The sequence below is a fragment of the Microtus oregoni genome, unplaced genomic scaffold, assembly GCF_018167655.1.
Source record: "Microtus oregoni isolate MIOR12 unplaced genomic scaffold, Mior012 000014F_ref0000157, whole genome shotgun sequence".
Taxonomy (NCBI): Eukaryota; Metazoa; Chordata; class Mammalia; order Rodentia; family Cricetidae; genus Microtus; species Microtus oregoni.
Window position 1 is genome coordinate 38,680,628 of NW_024543073.1, and position 21,064 is coordinate 38,701,691.

At 37.2% G+C, this 21,064-nt stretch overlaps 1 protein-coding gene across 4 annotated transcripts in view; it reads right to left on the bottom strand.

Annotated features, from left to right (window-relative positions):
- Window positions 1-955: 955 nt before the first annotated feature.
- The window catches only part of Pcsk1 (proprotein convertase subtilisin/kexin type 1), a 39,838-nt gene continuing 19,729 nt past the window's right edge, over window positions 956-21,064 (bottom strand). For 2 of the 4 annotated variants that reach the window (XM_041663632.1, XM_041663630.1), the window contains 8 exons: window positions 20,762-20,934; window positions 19,319-19,531; window positions 16,735-16,835; window positions 10,292-10,525; window positions 9,054-9,211; window positions 7,881-8,014; window positions 6,187-6,348; window positions 956-4,197 (listed from right to left, as the gene is read on the bottom strand). In XM_041663632.1, coding sequence (XP_041519566.1) covers window positions 3,817-4,197; window positions 6,187-6,348; window positions 7,881-8,014; window positions 9,054-9,211; window positions 10,292-10,525; window positions 16,735-16,835; window positions 19,319-19,531; window positions 20,762-20,934 — 1,556 coding nt within the window. In that variant the 3' untranslated portion in view covers window positions 956-3,816. The remainder of the gene's footprint in view (window positions 4,198-6,186; window positions 6,349-7,880; window positions 8,015-9,053; window positions 9,212-10,291; window positions 10,526-16,734; window positions 16,836-19,318; window positions 19,532-20,761; window positions 20,935-21,064) is intronic. The other 2 variants (XM_041663631.1, XM_041663633.1) reach the window with 2 other exon arrangements.

Consider the following 21,064-nt stretch of genomic DNA (forward strand, 5'->3'; position numbering starts at 1 on the left):
ACCATTCAACTTTTATTAAACCAAACTCAGTGACACATCTTCACACAGTGTACAAATATCCCTCAGCACAACTCAAGGACTTTTTTTGAATTATGTATGTTTCCTCTTCAGGTTCAATAGAGAAACCCAGCTGGACATGTGAAGGCAAACAAAGTGTTTTGCAGCATTTTAGGACAAGTGTCTGGAAGTTGTGCACATCGTAAAGAAACCATAAAAGTGATCTCTATCTATCTGGACAATTGCATGACAATGATGCACATGAAATGCCTATAGTCACTTCCTTATTGATGCGTTGGTCAAGAGTAATGCTTACAAAATGTCTGAACTAGATGAACAAAGCGCTTTTAGAACAATCCCTCTGGAATACTTGAAATATTATTTTCGCTTAAATGATTGGTCTCTTAGGAGAAGAAAGTTGGTTGTCAGGGAAACCCATCTTCAGGAACAGAAGGGTCTGATTCGGAGCTGTGGAATTTTAAGGGGGATGGTAGCTTGTGCATGAGGAAATACTATCCTGAGGTTTGAGACTGGAGGCTTGATCACGGGACATCTTGGAAGAAGCAGCCAAAGTTTGGCTGCATTACTTTGGCCTATAAACCAAAATGTCACAAATGATTTCTGCAAGGCTGTGAGTCCCTTCAGTTTTGTTTGCCTTTTCTCCTCCTCAACACCTCAGTTAAGGCTCAGTCACACAGTGAAAGCCTGGGTTGAGTAGGAAAATGACATGTGCCTGTTCAAGTAGGCACTTAATCTGTCTCTAAGAAGGTCTGGCTTCCTAAAAATGAGTTAATCAACATTTTATTGTAAACCTCTCATTTTTCTAAAAAGTCCATTTGGAAAAAACATTGGGAAAAAGAGAGAACCTATTTTTTGTTGCAAATATGAGCCTTTCCTTTTTGACTTAGTGAAGAACCATTTATTCTTCTTTTTATAAGTATATTTACATATTCTGATTAATACATCAAGTGTGTAACGCAGGAAATCCATTAAGAATTCTAAGACCATGTTAGACTCAGTTGTACATTGTTTTAGGATATTAGATAAACATAGCTTTTATTATCACATCACATACATATGCACACACACATATATACTTTTATACACACAAACATCTATCTATCTATCATCTATCTATCTATCTATCTATCTACAGATATACTTTTCCATTCACAAGGGGCATGCCTTTCAAAAATATTTTATTGGATGAAACAGTCTTAATATAATGAAAGCTTTTGATTCTTCAATATAATTTATTATGCTTTTTAAAATTCTGTTTGATAAAAGAATTGGTATATTATAAATACCTGTAAAGAAAATATAGCTTAAAATTCCAAGGGAAATATTATATAATTATTATTTTTAACATTTTCACAAAATCCACATAGGCACTAAGAAAGACTGACAAAAATATTTTATGTCTAGACAACATATACTGCAGGTTGGAAACATTCAAACATTGTATTGTCTAATATTAAAGCTTATCCAGAGTGAACCTTTGGCTATAGCCCATGAGTTGGTTGAAGTTTTTACAGGGAAAATATATTATTAGAGAGGGATGAAGAAAATCTCCATATATTTAGTATAAGAATTAGGGAAGAATGGGGTCAACCTCCAACTCTTTCATTATTTTAAATCACTAATTATCAATTACCAATATTATCCTCCAGGCCATTTATTAGTTGAAATTTAATGTAATAACTCATAAGGCATTTATAGCTTTAACATGCTACAACAGTGGAAAATTCATTTAAACTTTATAGAAAAAAACAATGTAAAACCTTCAAGAACAGAGGGCTACTTCAAACCTTCTAGGAATCATGGGCATGGCTCTGGAGAGAGCCTTGCTATGTACAAATTCAAATGATGAAACAAGGAGGTGAACATTGTCATACTAACCACATGCAAACCAAAGCAAATGATTTGTCTTTCTGAACTGGATCAATGCTAGGAGTGACTGTAGAATGCTCAGATTTTGAAGAAAATTTGCAAACAGAAATTCAATTGTAGAATGCAGGCATACAGTTAACTACATTGACATATTACGATAAGGAAGTGGGGGTCTCCAGTCAAAGAGAAGTACAAATGAACATCCAGGTGAGATAAGATTAAGTGCTCATATTAAAATTTCAGAGGCATTTTAGGATTCCAAGTACTCTTTTCCTTATAAATGCACCAAACTAACTAGGTCATAGCAAACTCAATTATTAATGACAGAGCCTGCCTGGAAGTAATCATGGGTAATCTTTTTTCTTAATGCATTAACACTTTATACATATCCATTTAATGCAGGAAAAATCACATTCATAGAAAGACAAATATCACATTTTCTCTCATATATCGAATCCGGATGAAATGAAAAGACAAGGAATTGGAAGCAAGAATACTTGTGAATAGAAGGTAAGTAAGCGGGGACAGGCAGAAAAGAGGTTAATGGGGATAGACATTGACCAAGTACATGAAATACTTGCAGGAGAATGTCAAAATGAAACCTTATTTTCTATAACTAACACACATTAATTAAAAAGGGATAAATTCCCATGGGATACGAAGTAGCAAAATAAAGCAGCCATTGTAAGAATGTTGGCCAGGGAAGCCTAGACTTCGAATCTTACAAGGAAGGTGCTATCTCGAGCCAGCTATTGCCATGATGGAAGATGGGTTGGAAAATCAGATTTTATGTGAAATCTCACACCGTGAACACATTTTACATTTTCAATACATTATGTATAACTTACAGGACAAATAAGATTTAAGTGCTGCCTACCTGTTTTCTGATTTGAAACATGGAAGAAAATTGGTAAGAATTTGAATATTGTTCTCGGAGATTGGAGAACACCCTGTGGTATCCAGAGATGAACACTCATTTGCAGAAAGTCAGAAGAACCTGTCCTAGGAACATGATTTGTGAAAATACTCTCATTGTTTCTCCTCTTTAATCAACATATTCCCTGTTAATACATTGGCTCTCTATATATTGAGTAGTTACTTGTTATTAAACAAAACTATGACTAGGAATTTCCCAACCTCAAGTTTAATTTTGTTCTGAGAAAATGGCATGGATGAGTTCTTTGAGTTTTGAGCTTGTGTCTCAGAAAGGAAATATACAAGGCAGAAGGGAAAATAAAAGGCCAGACTATATACAGTATGAGTCACAGCCATCTCTGGATCCACAGAGATCTCTGCATTGCATGCCAATCAAGAGGAATATTCTGTAACTATTCTAGTTAGTTAATATAAAATTTAAGATCTGCTACCATATGTAAATAATGTATTTTATTCTACCCTCTCAAAGATGGTCAGATCAGCAGCCTCCGCATGAGCAACACATGATACAGAGAGGCCTAGGGTCCTTAGTGAGCTGTGAACTCTCACTAGATGCTTTATGAATGCTTCCTTAAGATAAAAATTCAAAGAACTCCATTGCAAAAATAGGAAACAAGATAAGTTGTAGCCTCCAATTTTTGTAGATTACTTTTCCAAGTTAAAATGAATCTCCTAGTCTTTTCCTATTCTTGTGAGATATGAAATGGGGAGGCTCAAGGACCCATTCCATTTGGTAAAGAGTTGTATGTCAATAGTGACTTTAGAAAGATGGTTGCTTGATTCATACAGATAGGGAAGACATTCTTAAATACTGAGACCCATTCATGAAGTTGGTTTTCCTTTTGGAACTCACCCCAACGTACAGTTTGAGGAGAAAAGGTAAAAGAACCACAAAGGACATTATAAGCATAGGAATCAGTGACACAGCTCCAGACCCAGGACCATCTAAGGGGAAGGAGGATTCATGAATATTTCCAACTTGGGGCCACACACTTAAGAATTTTCCTCATTCAGAATGTCTACAAGAGCTTGCAGCAGCCTATCATCTCTGTGCTTATAAGGTTTGGTATTATAGAAAACATCAACATAGTCACTATACAGATTGTCCTCAGAGTCTTCAAGCCGGGAAGGTTTGTTTAGCTTTTCCAGTGCTTCATAGAAATTTGCATAGGGGATGCTGAGCTTTGCACCTGGAGACGTCTTTGGTGATTGCTTTGAAGGTGGGATTTTGCTGAAAGCACTTTGTAGGAGCCGTAGTATGGCCTCTGAAGGAGCCCCTTGTGCTAGCTCATCTCTTCTGCCCTCCACACTGCTGCTGCTGGAGCTTTGAGGCACCGGGAGATTGTCATTCAGGCTCTTTTGTGTGGGCTGCTCCTGAAATACAAAACATCATCAAGAAAGGGGGAAATTCATTATTTACAGCCAGAAAAGCTAGATGCAGACTTAACTCAAGCGCACTACAGGTCCCTTGAGAAGCAATTTGCAGAGCAGAGAGAGCACAAGGTTTGGAGTTATAAGGTTTTGTATCTCACCCCTTATTTTCCCACTTACTGGCTCAACTTTGGCAACATTTCAGTCTCCCAAAATTTTAGCTATTAAGTAGAAATCAGAATGCTTCTATGTCTGGTGGCATTGGAGACTGAGACTATGCAAGTATGTATTCAATGTGCTATATTCCTTCACCATAAAGACTGCTACAATCTAATCCATTTGGGGAAATGACAGTAAGTATTTAACAACTCGTTTGTATAGCATCAGTTGCTTGCTGTGGGCAAATTCAGCTGACTAGAGGACCTATGCTCTTCTCATAAATTATTTGACTTAGAGAAAATCCCAGAGAAGGGTCATGAGCAGAAGCCTGGAGATCTGAGAAATGGCTCTTTGTCAACCATTATGGAAATACAGTGCCATTTAGGTCTTTCCATGATACAAAAATCAACAGATGTTCAAGTCCTTTGCATAGAATTGAAGGGATTGCCATATAACCTATATACATCTTCTAGTATACAGTATCATCTTTAGAGCATTTGTAATACTTAATAAAGTGTAAATACTTGTTATATTGCATTATTTAAAAGAATAGATAGAGGTAAGTAAGTCTGTACTTGTTCAATACAGAGGCAGTTCCTTCAAATATTTTTGATCTCTACTTGGTGGACTATAGGAATTTAGAACCCACCATAAGGGCTGATCATATTTCAATACTTCAATAAGAAAAAGTCTTGTTAATACTTGGAAAGGAACCAAAAAAATATGTGGCCTCTATAATATTGCCCCCACAATCTTTCAGAAACAGCCACAGTGTGAACTCTCCTCAATTGTTGTGGAGAAACTGTACCTGGACTATGCTTAGTAGAATACAAACAAAGCCAGAAGCCTATTTGAGGATTTTTCAAAGTTAGTTTATAAGTTCGTCCTGTAAGTGTCATGCCTCAAAACCTTCTAAAACATCCAGTAGAGAGATCTCCCACTTAGGGTAGATCATTCCAGCGAGGCACTATATCAGATGCTGGGGATGTGTGGGAAACAGATGGCCTCTCTTCATGGCTTCTAAAAAAGGCAGAGCCTGTAGCTCCTGGAACTAGGATCACATTGGCTACACTATGAATTTTTCTGAGAGAAGCTGTAATTTCATAACTCTTCTTAATGATGACAAGGCATGTCAGCTAAGTGCCAATTCTAAAGAGAAATTAGTAAAGAGAAGCTTTCATGATTTGACTGTCTAACCTTGGTCTCCTTTCTTTAAATATTTTCTGTCTAGATTAGAGAGATTACAGTTTAAATAAAATAAAATAAAACTGACATTATTTTTTATAAAGTTATGTTTTTTTTTGTTTTTTTTTTTTTTTTTTTTTTTTTTTTTTTTTTGAGACAGGGTTTCTCTGTATAGCCTTGACCATCCTGGAACTCACTCTGTAGACCAGAGACCAGGCCGGCCTTGAACTCAGAGATTCACCTGCCTCTGCCTCCTGAGTGCTGGGATTAAAGGTGTGTGCCACCACTGCCAAACTAATATGGAATAATTGCTCTGAAATAAAATACTGCATAATATATTATAATAGGTATACACAACCATGTAAGACCCAGTGTGATTTGCAATATGTTGTCATACATGAATAAAATTCATGTTATAAAATTTAATTTTATGTTCATTAGCTTTAATTAATGAACTCCAGATTTAAGACTATAAGAAAAAACAAAGGTTCATCCAGTTCAGAACCAACAGTTTTTCTCTCCCAATCCCTTTCTCTCTATTTATACATGAATTCTTCCCTTTGTAAAAACTAGATGCATCTTGCCTCGCTCATTGTTTACTACTGTTCAAGAACAGAGTACACACAGCAGGAGCAGAGCTACACAGACCTCTACCACATTCACCATCTTCTCCACTCCTCTCCTGTCATTCTGGACAGTATTGTAGGATGTATACACACGGGGCTGCTTCATGTGCTCTGGTTGAGAGGAGGTCCCGTGCAAAATCAACTTCCAATTCACAATCCTTCCTTCATTTTGCATTCTTCCAGACTGGCAACAACAAGCACATGTATATTTTAGTCTGTGTTTCAATTATAAAACAAACCTATTCAAAATGCCTAGAGAATCTCGTAGTTAAAATCTAATTTTAAGGGGTTGTGCATTTCACATTCAAAGATCTGTTTTGAGGGGGCTGGAGAGATGGCTCAGAGGGTAAGAGCACTGGCTGCTCTTCCAAAGGTCCTGAGTTCAATTCCCAGCAACCACATGGTGGCTCACAAACATCTGTAATGAGACCTGGTGCTTTCCTTGCCAGCAGTACATTGGATGCTTAATAAATAAATCTTTAAAAAAAAAAAAAAAAAGATCTGTTTTGAAAGGAACTGTTGGATCCACTCCTCTAATGCTATGGAAGTCCAGCATTTTGACTGATTGATTGCCTCACACTCATGTTCAAAAAGCAGAGTTCCCGGGTGAATCTCTTTTGTCACATTGGTCCTGTTCTCGAGAAGCTGATTGTTTCTGAAACATCTGTAAGTCAAACATCTACACCTGTGGCATCAGACTGTATGGATGTGACATGAAGTGGACCCATCATAGTAAGCCATTGAGCTTAGTTTCCCACAGCTGAAACTGAGCTGAAGAATTCAGGAGGGGCTAGGTAGGAAGGTGGCTCAGTGATTAAGAGCACTGACTGCTCTTTCAGGGGATCCAGGTTCATCTTTTGAAGTTTAAAGTGATTTATTTTTAAAAATTATCTAGGCAATGAGATCTTCACTGCTGGTCCTTACACTTTTCTCTCACACCTCAAAGATGGAACACCATAAATTTACATCACAGCCTTCAGCGAAAGCAGGGGAATGGCACAGAAACTAAGAATTCAGCAATTTGGCTTCAAGTCAGAGACAGCCCAGCCATTTGATCCTTGTGGCATTGTATTTTAACAAGTCATAAAGAGTATTAATACAAATATTTCATCTGAAATGTTTGCAACCAGAAGTATTTCAGAATTCCAAATCTCTCTGGTCTTAAAGGTTTTTACCAGCTGAGAGTCTCTATTCTCCAAATAAAGTCTGGAGGGTTCTAAACCTGCAATGTTGTTGAGTATCATTTGAGCTTTAGAAATCAAAATTTAAAAAACTGTAGTGTATTTTTGTTACTAAAAGTAGAAATAAGATATTAAATAAAATGTCTTGCTTAACCTGAAACAGGAACCTGCTACTCAGTGAGAGCTGCGGATGAGTTGTAGGGATACTCTCCTTGACTCCAGCAAAATATCCTACCAAAGGTGCTTTCGTAGCCAGGTGTCTCTGTGATTATGGATGATTCTAGGGACCACAGGTCACATGGCTGGCTGCATACATTTTTTTCCTCCCTTACAGCATAACTGAGTTTAGTAGTCTCGTAAATTATTGTCTATATAACTAAGGGGGCAGGGCAACCCTATACTTTTATCTTTCTTCTGCTAAGAAGTGGACAGGTCAAGTTTATTAGGACCTAACTAGGGATGGCATCAACATTTTAAAGTACTTCAAAGTATTTGAAAATGAGTTTTGTTTCTTTGTCTTCTTACTCATGCTTACCATGTCTGTAATTTTCAATGTCCAGATGCCTACAGGATTCTCTCCCCATGTGTGAACAGACATGAAGTCCCAATTTTTAAAGCCATTGGGGGATGTATCCCGCTCCCTTTCAGCCAACAGTACGGTGCTGGTTCCTATTTTCATACAACAAACATGTTAGTGAATATCCTGACCTGACAGTCTGATCATAGGATTCACTGTAGCATTTAATAACTGATAAATAATGGTAAGATTAACTGAACTATATATAGTCTGTCAGTGTGAGAGGCTAGGAATCTTAGTAGTATTTTAGGCAAACTCCAAGGCATCTAGAAAGTATACTTCTGCAAGCTCCAAGACTTCATATGCCAGAAAGATCACGGAGTCAATTAGCACATCTTTGCTTGTCTATTGTCTATGGAAGATGAAATTATTCAGCTGAATGTTATCAAAATATTTTGCAAGAAATTTTAATAATATATTTTTATTTATTTGTGTATATGTGTTTGTGTGTGTGTGTGTGCATGTGTGTGTGCTTGAAGGTTTGTGCATACACGTGTATGAGCCAAGGTACATGTGTGCAATTCAGAGGATGACTTGTGGGAATCAGTTCTCTCCTATCACATGGGTCCTGGGGATGGTACTCAGACCATCAGGCTTAACAGCAGGTGCCTTTACCTATCTCACTGATCCATCAACATACTTAAATATATTGAGACAACTTTTAGTTGGATTGTGGTTTATGGCTCAACAGTTCTTAAATCATCTTAACTAGGACACTCTCAGGAATAGTGTAAAGTCTATATTATTACGTATTTTTATTTGTATCACTGTGAAGATTTAATCATTATTCTCATTCAACTTTATGGGTCACAATTCTTAACTTTTCAATTAATTACTTCAATAATCCAGACATATTTATAATTTGATAATTATTGAAAATATATCATTGTCACCTAAGAGATGTAAATGCTCAGTCTTTAACCTAGGGAAAAGAATGTAGTTTGAAAACAGTGATTTCAGAAAAGTTTATGAATTAGCATACTGGAGCAGGTCAAACCCTTTACCTAGTGTCTAGTGGTAGTGAGCAGGAAGAAAGAATCTACCACCAACAGAAAGAGGATGTTTTAAAGAATAGTATATGGATACAATGAGACTTGGTCCTACAGTCATTGATTGGTTGTTGAAGCTTACCCGCAGCAGAAGTGAGTGTGACATGAAGGTCTCCTCTACGAGAATATTCGATTGTTGCTTCAAACTGTACATGTTCCAGGGACTTGATAACATTTTCTTGTCCTTCACAAGCTCTTGTTGGGATTTCAACAATCACTTCTCCATTAGCTTTCAGGGCTCTACATACATTAGAGAAACAACATTAAAGAAAGGGGAACTTTCCTGCCATCCTTTTGCTTCTTTGAAACAGGTGCACAGGTGCATGCATGTCTTGACCAGAGAGTCAGCAAGGCTTAATTATTATATAATTATCTGAGTGAGAGGTCAATTCAGAATTATCTTATAATTATTATCTAATTATCTGAGTGAGAGGTCAGTTCAGAATTATCTTATAATTATTGTATAATTATCTGAATGAGAAGCTCAATTCAGAATTATCTGTAGGAGAATTTAATGCGTGAGAAATGGTAAGGAATGCAAATATATAAAGATGATGCTATTGCTGTACAATTAAGTTCAGTTTTGTCTTCATTCCAACAAAAGTGGTCCATAACAATCTAAGCAATCAGATCCTCATAAAAATTAGATTCATGTATAAGGCCTTCCTAAGGCAAGTTTCTATGCTTTTCAAGCTTGGGGAATTTGTGTGAGTGGATTTTTATTAGCATTATGGTCACCTTGATGAAAACATAATGACAATTATAGCAGATTCTGTTTCCATAACCACACAATGAGCCAGGATAATCCATAAAGAAATGCAGTAGGAAGTAGGACTTCTGAAATAAGCTTTAGGTAACACTAGTTGGCAAGTACTGGATTCCATCAATGCTAAATTGCATTTTCAAAACAAACTTAATATTTTTATTTGAGAAAGAATATTTTTTCATATTTCTTATTTAAAAAATTTACTTTTCATTTTATATACTAACCCCAGAGAAAGAATCTTAAAACTAATTGTTGATTGGTATTGGTTTGAGGATGTTTTGTCTTACTGTTATACAAAACAAAGATGCCTCTAAGGCTTAGCTTTACATTGCAGGTAGCCTGCAAGAAGAAAATGGAAAGACATTAGCATGACTAGCAGATCTTTGGTTTCTCCATGGTTCCCCAGAGGGACACAGACAAAGTGAACACTGTTCTGTGAATTCCATCCTCAGCTATTTCATATGACCAAGTGTATGAGAAAAACTGCAGTGACAACACCTTACCCAAACTGTGCTGGGGGCATGACATTGTTTAAAATTCCTGCAGATCCTTACCTAGGCTCAAAGGCATCGTCTTTTACAACACATTCTTTCTTCTCAGGCACACTTCTCCAGGTCCTAGGATCAGCCAGATCCACCAAAGCTTTGGCATTTAGCAAACCAAATCCAAACCGACTGTTCACCATCAAGCCTGCACCATTCTTTTTCCAACCTGGGTTATTGGCCAATGGGTCATACTCAGAGGTCCAGACAACCAAATGCTGCATGTCTCTCCAGGTGAGATTTGGGCTAGAGAGAAAGTGACCCAAAGTATCTTTTAGGGATAAAATAAAGTATTATTATAAACTCAAGTGCTTATTTTAATCCTCAAGGGATTATTAAATACCTTTTGTAAATATATATTCTGTTGTTTAATGCTATGTTCTTTTATTTAGAACTCAATATAATACTAAAAATTCTTACCTAGAATATTCAAGTTAAACTCTTACTGTCAGTAAAATTCAACCTCAAGCACTGTTGACATGAGAAATTTTGTTCTGGACTCTAGTTATTTGTATTTATCTAAAGCAATTTCTTTTGTTTTTTATTTAATTTTTATTGATTCTTTGGTAATTTCACATCGTGTATCCTAATTCTGCTCATTTCCCAGTCCCTGCATATCTCTCTCTCACTGCTGTAACATCCTCTCAAAAGAAAATTTAAAAACATATTAATTTAAAATGGACCAAAGTAAACAAACAAACAAGAAACCCACATCTCTCATCCGTCTTTCCCACCTCTCCAACACTTCTTCATTTAAGTGTCATTGAGAGCTATAATGTGTCATGCAGTATCTTGCCTTCTTTTTTTTTAATGTAGTCAGAGCTCTATATTCCTGGGTTCCACATACTTATGATTCAACCAAACATAGATCAAAAATATTTCAAGAGAAAAAATTTCCATTTGTACTGCTGTGTATATACTTTTCCTTGTTACCATTCTTTAAACAGTGCCGTGCAACATAGGCTTTACATTGTATTACGTATTGAAAGTAATTTGAAAATTACTTAAAATATATGAGGTGTGCATACATTGTTTACAGTTACTATATCATTTCATATAAGAGACTTGAGCCTTGTAGAACATGATCCTAAATCTGGTCCTTGGCAGATAATGAGGGATGAAAATAAAAGAAGGTTATCAAGAAACTTTTGGCTTCGTGAGATTAGTCTTGAAAGGTACTATGCTAAATATTATTAGAATATTCAAGGAGGTGGTTCTGGTTCTTCAAAAATGTGCACTGCAGTTAAAAAGCCTTTTATGTAACTTTCTATGCTGAATGCTGCATTTATAACTTAATGTACTATGAAAGCCTGGAGAACATCTTTTCTGGGAAGACGTATGTGAGGTGAACTTTGAAGGGTTAGTAGAGCTTCTGAAAGGGAGTCCATGGCAACAGGAGCAGAAGTAGCATGATGTGGGAGAACAGCTGGGGCCAGATTACAATCTGTATGCTACAGCAGAGAAGAGACAATGAGGTGAGCTGAGTCAGAAGCCTGAAGATGCTGAATGTCATAGAGTCAGCTTCAATTTTATCATTTAGACAGTGGGAATTATTCTGGACTTTTGATTAAGAAAATGGTGACATTTGATGTTTTAGTAAAATTACTTTGTCAACAACATGTTAACGTTGGAGACTCAAAGTTTTACAATAGGTTGAGACCTTCCTTGACTACTCTGATGAGATGTCCAGCTCTTCCCAACATGCTCCTGGAGGTCATACCATGCTCTGATGTTTCTCTTTTCTCCATATTACTACATACTGGTCCACTCATCTGTTTCGTGTCTTATTTTCAGTTGCTTTAGCTAGGATTTAGCCACAAGGACTGAAAACTTATTACCTCATTCCATGATGTTCAGAAAACACACAGAAGAATGCCAGGCACAAGAGTATATGGGATTGGCAAACAAGTAGGGGCACCTCACATCAAGCCTGTTGATCTGACTGCTACCCCCAACAGCTGCTTGGTGGAAGGAGAGAGAACTGACTCTTGCAAGGTATCCTCTGACCTCCACATGTGTGTCCTCTGTAGCACATACATGTGCACATACATCTACCAGGAAAATATAACAAAATATCTAAGCTGCACACAAAAGTCTCACCACTAAATCTACCCAAACATGAACTGAACAAAGACAACAATAACAGACATGTTAAAGTGGACCAAAGAAAGTCTATGAGGCCTCAATCCTACATAAAGAACTACAGGTACCTAATGAATACTGAGAGTTGGAAAAATTGTCTTCCAAGAAAGAGCACATTGCTTACCTTGAAAACATGCACACAAGTTACATTAAACGGACTGAACTGGTTCTATTTAGGAACACATACGTATATACATATGTGACAAGAATTAATAAAATAAGAGGTCATGAATTTTAAAGAGTAATGAGGTTATATAGAAGAGTTTGGGAGGAGAAAAGGAAAGGATAAAATCATAATTATAATCAAAAAATAATAAAAAAGAGTATATGTAAGCAATGTTGATGAATAAGAAGTAGGCTATGTTTAATATTGATTTAATTTAGAAGCTTATTGCTGTTAGTCATTGGACTATTTCAAGACTTTAAGCTTTTCATTGCTTTTATAAACTTCATTGGTTCCCTCTTGTCAAATAAAGCATTATTTAATAAATAATGCATATTTCTCAATGGTTCTATCTTACCACGAGGCTGCAGAATCATGGAAATATGGCTCAATTTGCTATCATTTCCCCCAAAGCCAATAATGTATCAGTTAACCAATGCCCTATCTGAATTAAGATACTGAAGAGTTTCTAATTTGAACTTTCAAAGAGAATTCCATAAATGTTCTGGGGGTTTGTCCCCTGAAGGCTTTAAGCAATATTGATGGTTTATTTCTGTTTCTCTCAACTTTAATAAAGTCAGAGGTTCATCTTTTTATTGACTATCTGCAAAGGTGTGGTAGGATCCAATGAGTCTCTTGAGAATTTTTCTTTCCTATTAAAAGTGTTCTGATTTGCCTTTGAAGACTAAGAAGATTATCTATCTGCAAGCTTTCTTAGATATGCTTAATACATACTAATCATGATACCACAAATATTTATGCAGAGAATTTATTTCTCCTGAATTTGCTTATTTGGTACCCTACTGGACAACCCCATAATCACAGCTGGATGAAGTTGTAGAATACAATTCTTAAGAGTAGAGTATTTATTCCCAAAGCTAGATTAAAGTACCCCAAAATGCCTTGGATGAACACAGAGCTTCTAGAATGTACTCTTTAGAATCTGGGTCCTTAGCAATTGGGAAAGAGCATGGAAATAACTTGCCCTGAGGGATTCTGTACTCAAGGGTTACTGCCTAGGGAAGGAAAGTCTTGCTTTATAGATTATTTCTGCCTGAAATGATTCTTTCTCCTTCCCTTTCTTCTCCAGTCTCCTAGCTCTTCCTCATAAGTACAGTAAGGTGACTGAGACTGCAGCCTTTTATGGAAACAACAGGTTCTTCACATCATCCTCCTTTGTTTGGTGAGATGATTGAATTCCATTCAACACTCTTCTCCCTGTCAGAAATGTCGGGAACAGCATAGGGTAGTACCATTTCAGGGCAGACAGGCCAGAGTTTACATTTTTTTGTGAGATATTAATCACATATTTCAACCCCTCTAAGTCTCAATCTCTTCATTTATAAAATGTGACTGCTAGTTTCTATATTATAAACATAAGGATTAGAAATAACATTGTATGTAAAAGTTTAGCACATTGTCTGGCCCACAATAAGAACATAATAAGCACTGAATGCCATTCTTGATAAGTTTAATCAAAAGTCATTCATTCTCTCTGGCTGTTTCTTAGGTGGTGATGAGTGTTTGAATGATTCAGTCTAGAGTGACTATGGACATAGCTTAGGCTTCTATGTAGAAATTCTAGTATTCAGATTTTTCTGATATATATATATAGTCTTGAATAGGCCATTGAATAGGGCTCATGCAATTGAGAACAGACATCTCAACAATTGTTATATACTTTAGCAGGATAGATACAAGTGCTTAGACAGATATGTCTGTTGTACCAATAACTAGAATCAAAATTAGGGAAAGTAACATTGTATGTTCTGCCCCTGGATGATCACAAACTACTAATGTTTTAATCATGAAAATGATGTTGATCTTCCAGAACCCACAAGCCAGTGCCCATAAAATTCTCTATATATCTTCTCAAATAATTCTGCATTTAGGGAGCAAAAAAATTGGCAGACTACTTAGTAACTAGGCATGGATTTCACGGCAATGATGCCCCTCCTTTAGGCAAAGCTCACTAGTGGTAAATAAGATTAATTAAGCTAGATAATTTTTAGACAGTTTCCCTCCCATGTAGGTATGAAGGTTCAGAAATTTTAAAATCTCAGTTCTGGGGCTGGAGAGATGTCTCCATGGGTTTTGATTATTTGCTGTTCTTGCAGAGGACCTGAGTTGATTCCCAGTACAGAACAGGTTATAGGCAACTCCAATTACCTGTAACTCCAGTTCCAGGGGATATGATGCTCTCTTCTAAGATGCAGAGGCATTGCAGGCATGTAGTGCGCACACATGCATTCATATAAATAAAAAGTAAACTTCTAGTTCTTACATAAAAATTAACACTGTAAGGTTTTTATGTTATAAAAACACTGTAAACCAAAATGGGCTTGGACTGGTGTACTGTATTTGTATGCATCTGATAGACAGTGAATAGAGAAGGGAAAATGCCCAATTTAAACATCTTTCCAGTTCTTCCCAATAGACACTAGATAGGAGCCTGGACAGGGGTCATGCCAGATCTTATTGCTGATACCCAGAAATTCCACCTTCATCTCTTCAGGGAGCCCCAGGGGAACCAGAGCTTCACCAGACTCCTTTGAACAAAGACTCGGCTGCTCAGAACTTCTCCGGGTGCTTTGGAAGGCAGCATGTCTGTTCCTGTGAGTCTAGTCTGCAAATATGTGGGAGGCGGTTACACCTCTTCCAGCTTGGTTAACCTCTTGTCACCAAGCATCAGAAGGCAGGAACAAGGAGAAAAACGCCGTGGAAGCATGTATGGGGTAAATATGCTCTGCATTTCCCCTTCTGGTTTAAGTGTCAGAATGTTGAACAGCTCTTACTAAGCAAAGATGTTGATAAATTCATTTTTTTACCATCATATACTAAAATAAAGACCTGAGGGACTTAGAAGTTAGGCGCAGTAAAAGAGATACAATAAACACAAATAATTTGATTCTAATTTTGGTTTATGAGATGTTTTAAAGAAAGAAACTCTAGAGAAATAGACCAGCACACATAGCTGATTACTTATTAGCTTCATTACACTACATTACCTATGAGTAAACAGAAGGTAAATTCCAAACTGATAAAATAGTAATGGACCTTTGGAGCCCAGGTCATAAAACAAAGCTAGGTCCATAAAGAGGCTGTAACACAGGGCAACTGGTCAAATTTCTGAACTTCATCAATAATGACTCAAGTATTAAACAGGACACCATTTCCTATACACAGCAAGCATTTTAAAGGTGAACACTGGTAGTATTTTAGAAATTGGCAGTTTCAAATATCTACCTCTGGTGAAACAATAGCATGATATGGTCTTTCAAGGCAACAACTTGTCAATATGATTCAAAATCATTGAAGCACACCTTTTCTTTGGCTCAGAATTCCCAATTCTGTGTGCTCGCCTTAAGGACCATATCAGAAATGCCAGTATTTATAGAAACATGTTTGGAAGGTTTTACCAAAATTTGTATTTATAGTCTGTAGTAGTATGAAAAGGTAAAGTCCTGTTGTTAATTACCATGTCTTATCTAGTTACATGAGCTCCAGCATGAAGGCTTAATAATCTGAAGAAACATTCTTGATCTCAGCATCACTCCTAGGAAATGATTTAAACAGAATTCTGCCTGATAAGACAGGCTTGTTGTCCAAGAGGAGGACTAGGAGAAAACATAAATTTAGAAAGCCAAGGAACACTGACTTAAATGTGAGTCAATATCTCTAATATATTTTATTATATATATATTTATTTTATTTTATATTATTTTATATTATATTTTATATTTATTTTATTTTATATTATTTTATATTATATTTTATATTTATATTTATTTTATATTTATTTTATTATATATTTTATTATTTATATATATTAATATATATTATATTTAAAATAATTTAAAATAGGAAATATACATATAGATTTAAATATATATATTTGTATATATACAAATATATATTTAAATCTATATGTATATACAAATATATATATGTATATATATACAAATATACATTTGTATATATAAATATATATATTTAAATCTATACTGAGATGTCAAAAATGAAAATTTCAAAGTGGCACAATTTATCTGGATTTTGTTGTTGTTGTTGTTCCTGTTTTTGCAGTTGTCCAAAATTTCTCCTATAACCATATATTCAGAAACCAAAAGCTGACCAGAACTGGGAGCCTTACTTTGCTTCCAAGGCCAGCGCGAAGATGCCAGCAGCCAGAGGTGCAGAGGCTGAGGTGCCTGTGTGGGTCTCTGTGCACTCATCATGCAGGTCTGCACTTGTCTGAAAGAAGAAAGGCAGAGACATGAGGAGCACAGGAGGAGCGACAGTACCAGAGTCTGCGTCTGCTGTGACCAAGAAGCCCAAGATTCCATTCTCCACTTCCTCCTCTCAAGCACCAGCAACCGGATGTTTGCCATCTGCTGATATTTTAGTTCACTCGCCTCTATATGCAACTTGTCTGTAATTCTGGCAGTGAGCTGCCTTTTCTGAGAATGAAGTACTCCCACTATGAATATTTTCTCTTCTGAGATTCCTAAACGAAATGTGTCTATAAAAAAGGAAATGTTTCTAAGTCACTATGAATCATTCCAGCCCATTAATCATCAGGTCCATTGTGCACGGTCTGACATATTTAGAAATTATAACTCAAACAACATTCCCTCTGGCCTTCAGATTGACATCTATCTGCCTCTGTCACACAAGAATATAAAGACATCTTGATCAAAGCTCTTTCAACAAAACTTACTTAGAATAAATTTCGCATTAACTTTAAATTTGATTGGAAAGATATGAGTTCATGTCTTCTGACTTTAGATGGTCAGATTTAAAAATTAATCCACATGTGGTTCAGATTATAAAACACTGTGTATTAGATGTGACCCATGGTCACATGATATGGTCTTCTCATTAGCAGAATGGGATTCATATTTCCAGATTCAGTCTGCTTTGTGAAAGTATTTGAAAACAGTATTATTGTACGTAAGGAACTGTGCAGGCTAACTTTAGGATAATAAAAAAGTTACTGAGATAAATCAGAAATACCAAAAAGCCTTCCAGTCAGTCTCCTGGCTGAACAAGCAGTGGGACCAAGGGATTACTAAGCAGACACCCACCCAGGCTTCAGTGTTTTTGTGTTAGCTAGAGATCTCAGTGTGTGGGAGGGAGGTGTAAAAAAATAATTTGTTCTATTAGCACCTCCTTCGGCTTTCTACTTAGCATCCTTGAATTTCTCACGTTATGGTGGCTCTGCTTCTCAGAGAGCTGCGGAAGTCAAGATGCCCTTTATACCTGTTGACGCAAATAAGCCCCCAGAGATGACTATGTGGAGGAAAAGGGTTACGTAAGAAACAGCATTATTGCCACTGTCTCAAATAGAACTCACCATCTGTCTCTGCCAGAACTGGTTTACCTAAAAACAAATCTTCACCACGGTGGAAATCTCTTCCCTGCTTCAGTGCACTGGATTTTGGGTGAGGGGAAGTCTGTACAGTAGCAATTCTAAAGTGCTTAACAGGCAATTTTAACATTTCAACTAAACAAGCCAACTCTGGATGCTGCAGAAATAGCAACAGCTAGAGGCTCTGACACCCATGGACAGATGTCTGATATGTTCCTTTGTAAAGCTATAAAGTCTGCCTACCATAAAGAACCTTTGAGTAGAATGTGACAGTCTATTATTCAAGTAACTGAACATATGGCATGAGAGGGAGGCCAACACCTTTTAGTGGAGACTAAACAGCTCTGTTGCCTAAAGTAGGTACAGAAAAGGAGAAATAAAACACTCATCCATCGTGTGCAAACCAGACATTAGTACTGGTGATCTTTTCAGGGCTGTTAGTGGGAATTGTACATATATTCCAGGACCCTCATTCCCAGAAGAGTAGACAAAGACAAAGCCCTTACTTTGTTTCTCCCAAAAGACAGAATGTATAATACTATCTATCATAATCTATTGGGGTTACTGGCAACCAGTCCCCAGACCTGGTCATTATTAACTAGGTCACAGCCTGCTAATTTATTGAGGTTAGGATCTACATGTTTTATTGAGTGGATTCTATATCCAGAGTTAAATTTGAGGCTTTAAAAGTTTAAATTTAAAGTGCCCATCTCTGTTCTCAACGCCACCAAACAGTTCTTCATCATTATGCCCTTGAAGGGAAATCCAATAATTGTTCATGACTCATGGAAGTGAAGGCACAGGCTTGCGTGGGCTGGAGGAGATTGAAGCCTATAACTCCCTGTGCTGTTCCCTGAAGGCTGAGGAGTTCACCGCAGGCAAAATTGAGACTGTTATTTTTCATGTAGGTCATCTTTTCTTAAGCGATATCACCAGTGTACAGTCTATACTTTTATCATTTGCTAACAGTCAAGTCAGACTATATGCCTGTTATTAAAGGATCACAAAGACAGAATGATGAAGCCCTATGACCCTGAAATCTCCTTCTAGGCTGTTTCCAGAGATGCATCAGACAAGCGGAAAAGGCCTTTGGAGTGTCTGCTGTATGTAATGACAGGTTTTGCGGCTTCTCTGAGCTGAGTTTTAAAAAAAATGACAGGGAAGATCATCTTGGAAGAAGTGCTGTTATCCCGGGAGTGAAACTTCTCAATATATGTCAATCTTTCAAGTGAGTAAGCTCGAGTCTCCCCAACAGAGACATCAAGCTGAAGCAAATCAATTTCACCAAAGGTCAGGGAAGAGGATTGTTCTGAAAGCCTGCCTTGATCTGGAAGAGATATAGAAACAAAAGCAATCTGAAACATACTATTCGCTGGTCTGTGTAATCACCGCTGCTGTAGGAGGTGGCCAGTGTGGAGGAGCATTTCTCTGCATACCAGGGTGACAGGCCTTGTTGGGAGGCGCTGCTGATAGAGATGGTGTAAATGCTGTCTGTGTAGCCGTCACAGTCACAATTATCTCCCTGACGACCCCCATTCCCAGAGGCCCAAACAAAGATGGAGCCCTTCCCTTGTCTCCCCTAAAAGAAAAGACAAAATATAAATCAAACGATCATTATCTATTGTGGTTACTGACAAGACCACAAAACTACCAGAAAATACATGTAGAATGTTCTCAGAGACAATTCTTTGGAATCTGTCTTGAATTTCAGGGTCTCAAGGGTCAACGTCAGGCTGTATATTAGAGAACAGAACCAGAGTGTCCTGGCCAGTCTCTAGTTTTTACAGTCCTCTCTGCAGTGGGGTCCAGCAAGGCTTTTTCTTTCTTCTTTATTTATCTGGCCTTTAGCACAAGAACTATAATTCTCCTCACCCTTTTCTTGGCTATGTCACTCTCCTTGAATCTTTGAACTTCCTCTATTTCTGCTTGAATCGTCTCACTGATAGAATGACAAAATCAGGCATTATTCAGATCTGCCTTGCAGCTGCATTAAAAAACTCTGGATTGAATGAAACTCGTCAAAGCCACTTTTCTGTGATTTTTCAATTGGTGCTCTCCAAAGCATCTACTTTTGTCTCATCCTGCTTGGTTCAAGGTCTTAGAATCTGTCCAATAATGCAGTAAACTCAAGCGAAAGAGCAGCATCAGATGGGTGAGGGGAGTCCAGGTGCAATGTAGACAACAGCTGTTGCTGCATTCAAGCATGCGTTCTCAGAGCACCTGGAAGAAGTCTGGGTTAGAGATGACTCAGCACGTGTGCATGTGTATGTGTTCAGATACCTGTGTGTGTAGCTGTACATGCACGTCCGTGGAGGTCAGACGTCGGCCTTGATTGTCATTCTTGAGATATTATCTACCTATTTTTTTTTAAATAATCCATCTTGTTTGTTTAAGGCAAGGTCTCTCAACAAAGGTTGGCCAGACGGTGAACTTCAGGGATCGTTGCCTCTTTCTGCTGCCTCAGCACTGGGAGAGCAAATGTGCACTGTCCTTTGTGACAGATGCTGGGGCTCCAAATCAACCACTACTTTTTTACATGTTTTACAACCACTACTTTTTCATCTGAGCCATCTACCTCACCCCCAAAATATTTCAAATGTAAATATTCTAAACATTATGAATCTCTGTGCCATGTAGTACCCAAATATGGCTCTTAATCTTGAACACCCATTGCCTGAAGAGTAATTTAGTTATTTAAGTGCAATTATACTTGTGAAGGTGTTTTCCACAAAGCTCACTGTATTTTCTGTCTAACCTAAGTGTTCTCCTCTCCTAATAGTCCCCTGCGAGTCCGAATCAAGCATCTCACCTGTTTGACGCCGTACTCAAATGCCTTCTGAGCTAGTCTCCCAGGCCCCTCCACAGTTTTCCCATCATCATTAGGGCCCCAGCTTGCACTGTAAATATCCACATGGCCAGGGTTGAATCCAATTGAACTGGCCTCAATTGCATCAGTTACAATGCCATCCAGCATTCTTATGCCTGAGCAAAACAAAGAAGCAACACAATGAGAATGTAACAGGAATGCCAATGTGTCCAAGCAGAAAAATAAAACACCAATAATCATATTCTTAAATGATTTTCTGAAGCAAACTAAAACAAACACAAATAA